The sequence below is a fragment of the Vigna radiata genome, unplaced genomic scaffold (assembly GCF_000741045.1).
Source record: "Vigna radiata var. radiata cultivar VC1973A unplaced genomic scaffold, Vradiata_ver6 scaffold_134, whole genome shotgun sequence".
In the NCBI taxonomy this organism is placed as follows: Eukaryota; Viridiplantae; Streptophyta; class Magnoliopsida; order Fabales; family Fabaceae; genus Vigna; species Vigna radiata.
The window spans coordinates 1002697-1005049 of NW_014543261.1; the positions used below are offsets into that span (position 1 = coordinate 1002697).

Sequence of the window (2353 nt, forward strand, 5' to 3'; positions counted from 1 at the left end):
TTTTGAAATAGCAGAGGTCGCTTGTGAGTCAGAACATGTATCTGATAACTTGGAAAAAGATCTTGATGTACTTGGACATAAATATGGATGCAGTTCATCCATGACTACTAAAATCATNACTGATGGTGATGAACTAAGATATGAAAATCCTTTAAACAATCCAACNCCTGAGACAGAGCGGGGAATTGATGATGTTCTTGTGCGCAGTCCATTAACAGTTAAGCGAAAAGGGAGACCTCGCACAAACAGGTTGAAGTCAACCGTGGAGAAAATAACAACAAAAAGAAAACCATCGTCAGCAAAGAAGTCATCNATACCATTGGTACACGATTGTTCTTGTTTTCTCCTGTTTCTTATTTGCATAAACCTTTGTCAAATGTGATTTGTCTCCTAATTCGTATTTCAATTTTTTAGGAATGTACAGTACCTGATGTTGTACAAAGTGCTGAGGTCATTCAAGTTTCCTCCCAAAATTACCACTTCTCAGACCAATCTGCGTTGCCGCCATCTGGATTTATGTCTTTGTTATCTGCTGTGCATAACACTTTTGATAATAACATACTTTGATGTGGATAAGTGATTGTTATTGAAGTTGATATGAATATTATTATTTTGTCTACATCAACTTTCATTATGAAATGTTAAAATAACGTCACAGTAAGCTTTATAAAAAAATTCATAGGCTCTGATACATGGCATGACCTGCATCATTGTTTAAAAAGCCATTATATTCTGCAAATAGGTGTCGTAATCGATTACGAAAGTTTTGTAATCGATTACGAACTGTCTTGGGTTCCTTTAAATACGAAATACATGTTTGAACTACCCACGTTCCCAACTGCCCACGTTCCCCACTTTAGGTTTAACTTCCCACCCCTCCAACTTTTAAACTAAACTAAACTAACCTATTTCGTGAAGTTGTGTTCCTCCATTTCCAGAACTTTGTCCATCCATGGCTGACCGTGCAAGGAAGAAACAGAGGGGAGCTTCGTCACGCCCTCAACGACGCCCTCGAAGTCCGACGCCTTCCCCACCCCCATCTCCAGGTCACCAATTGTTCTCTTCGCCTACACAGTATGAGAAATTTAGTGTGCATTTTGTCAATCGACACATATTGGAAAGCAAATACCTAGATGAGGACTACTTCGAGGTAAGCAATTTCGATTTCTACGACATTTTACGAGAAGCAGGACTTAGCGAATTTGTATCTTTGCGAAAACCATTTTATCCCCAATTAGTTAGAGCTTTTTACACCAACTTGGACATTTCTGAAACTGGAGTTGTTCGAAGCGAGGTCAAAGGGGTTAAAATTAGAGTAAGTCCAAGTCTGTTTGAACAAATAACTTCCCTCCCATGTACCGGAGTTCGTTACAAACGACGACTTGTTGATGACTGGAAAGAAGAGTACAATCCCATAACTGCAAAGCAACTTGTTTGTACTGAAAAAGCAGACTTGAGTGTTCGAATCACTACAGGGGGATTGAAGGTGCAGCCAAGGATACTGCATTATGTCGTAACCAGAATATTGATTCCACGTTACTCAAATATTGGTCAGGCATCAAACGAGGATATCCTCCTGTTATGGGCACTTTTGAATTCAAAGCAGATTAACTGGGGACATGTTGTCCGCCATAGGATGATAAGGGCTTTGTCTGACAATGAAAGGCTGCCTTATCCTCATTTGGTTACTATGTTGTTGGAACACTTCAATGTGCCCATAACTGATGATCCAATTACTGATATAATGGACAAACAATTGGTGGGATATGAGAAAATATTATCCTTTGGTTACGTCGAAAATGCAGATGGAGTGTGGGTACACAAAGACGACGCAGACAACCAACACAAAGAAGGCACACAAGTGCATGATCGTCATCAGCCTACTTCTTCTACAACACTTGAAGATGTTATACAACGCATTGAGCAAATGAAGACGTATGTTGGTACAAGATTGGACAGCGTAGAAGCAAGACTTGGCAATATTGAGAACCGACTTCCACAAGTTGGAAACATGCAACACCCTTTTTATCATTTCACTTCCTAGTTTGAACCTACTTTGAACTTTGTCTTTATATGTAATGTCTTCCATTTCGATGTTGAACCTCTATATTGTAATATTTTCATTGCTTGTTTTCAATGTCGCAATTCCGTACTTTAATTCTAATTCTTATATCAATGTATGACTGTTAAATTCCAAGTGCATATTGGACTTATGCGTATTATATTTCACGGCCACAAAACCACCTACGAAGGGTGTAAATAATGTTTGTCGTTTTACATTTAATAATTTATACAACCAACTAAAATTGAAGGATCAATGAATCACTCAATGAACACTCATATGAATTACTGC

At 38.5% G+C, this 2353-nt stretch overlaps 1 protein-coding gene across 1 annotated transcript in view; it reads left to right on the top strand.

The window, feature by feature from the left end:
- LOC106753602 (protein FAR1-RELATED SEQUENCE 5-like) overlaps nucleotides 1-567 on the top strand; it is a 2707-nt gene extending 2140 nt beyond the window's left edge. The window contains exons 2-3 of the mRNA XM_014635422.1: nucleotides 15-322; nucleotides 415-567. Of these exons, the coding sequence (XP_014490908.1) occupies nucleotides 15-322; nucleotides 415-567 (461 nt within the window). The remainder of the gene's footprint in view (nucleotides 1-14; nucleotides 323-414) is intronic.
- Nucleotides 568-2353: the final 1786 nt, after the last annotated feature.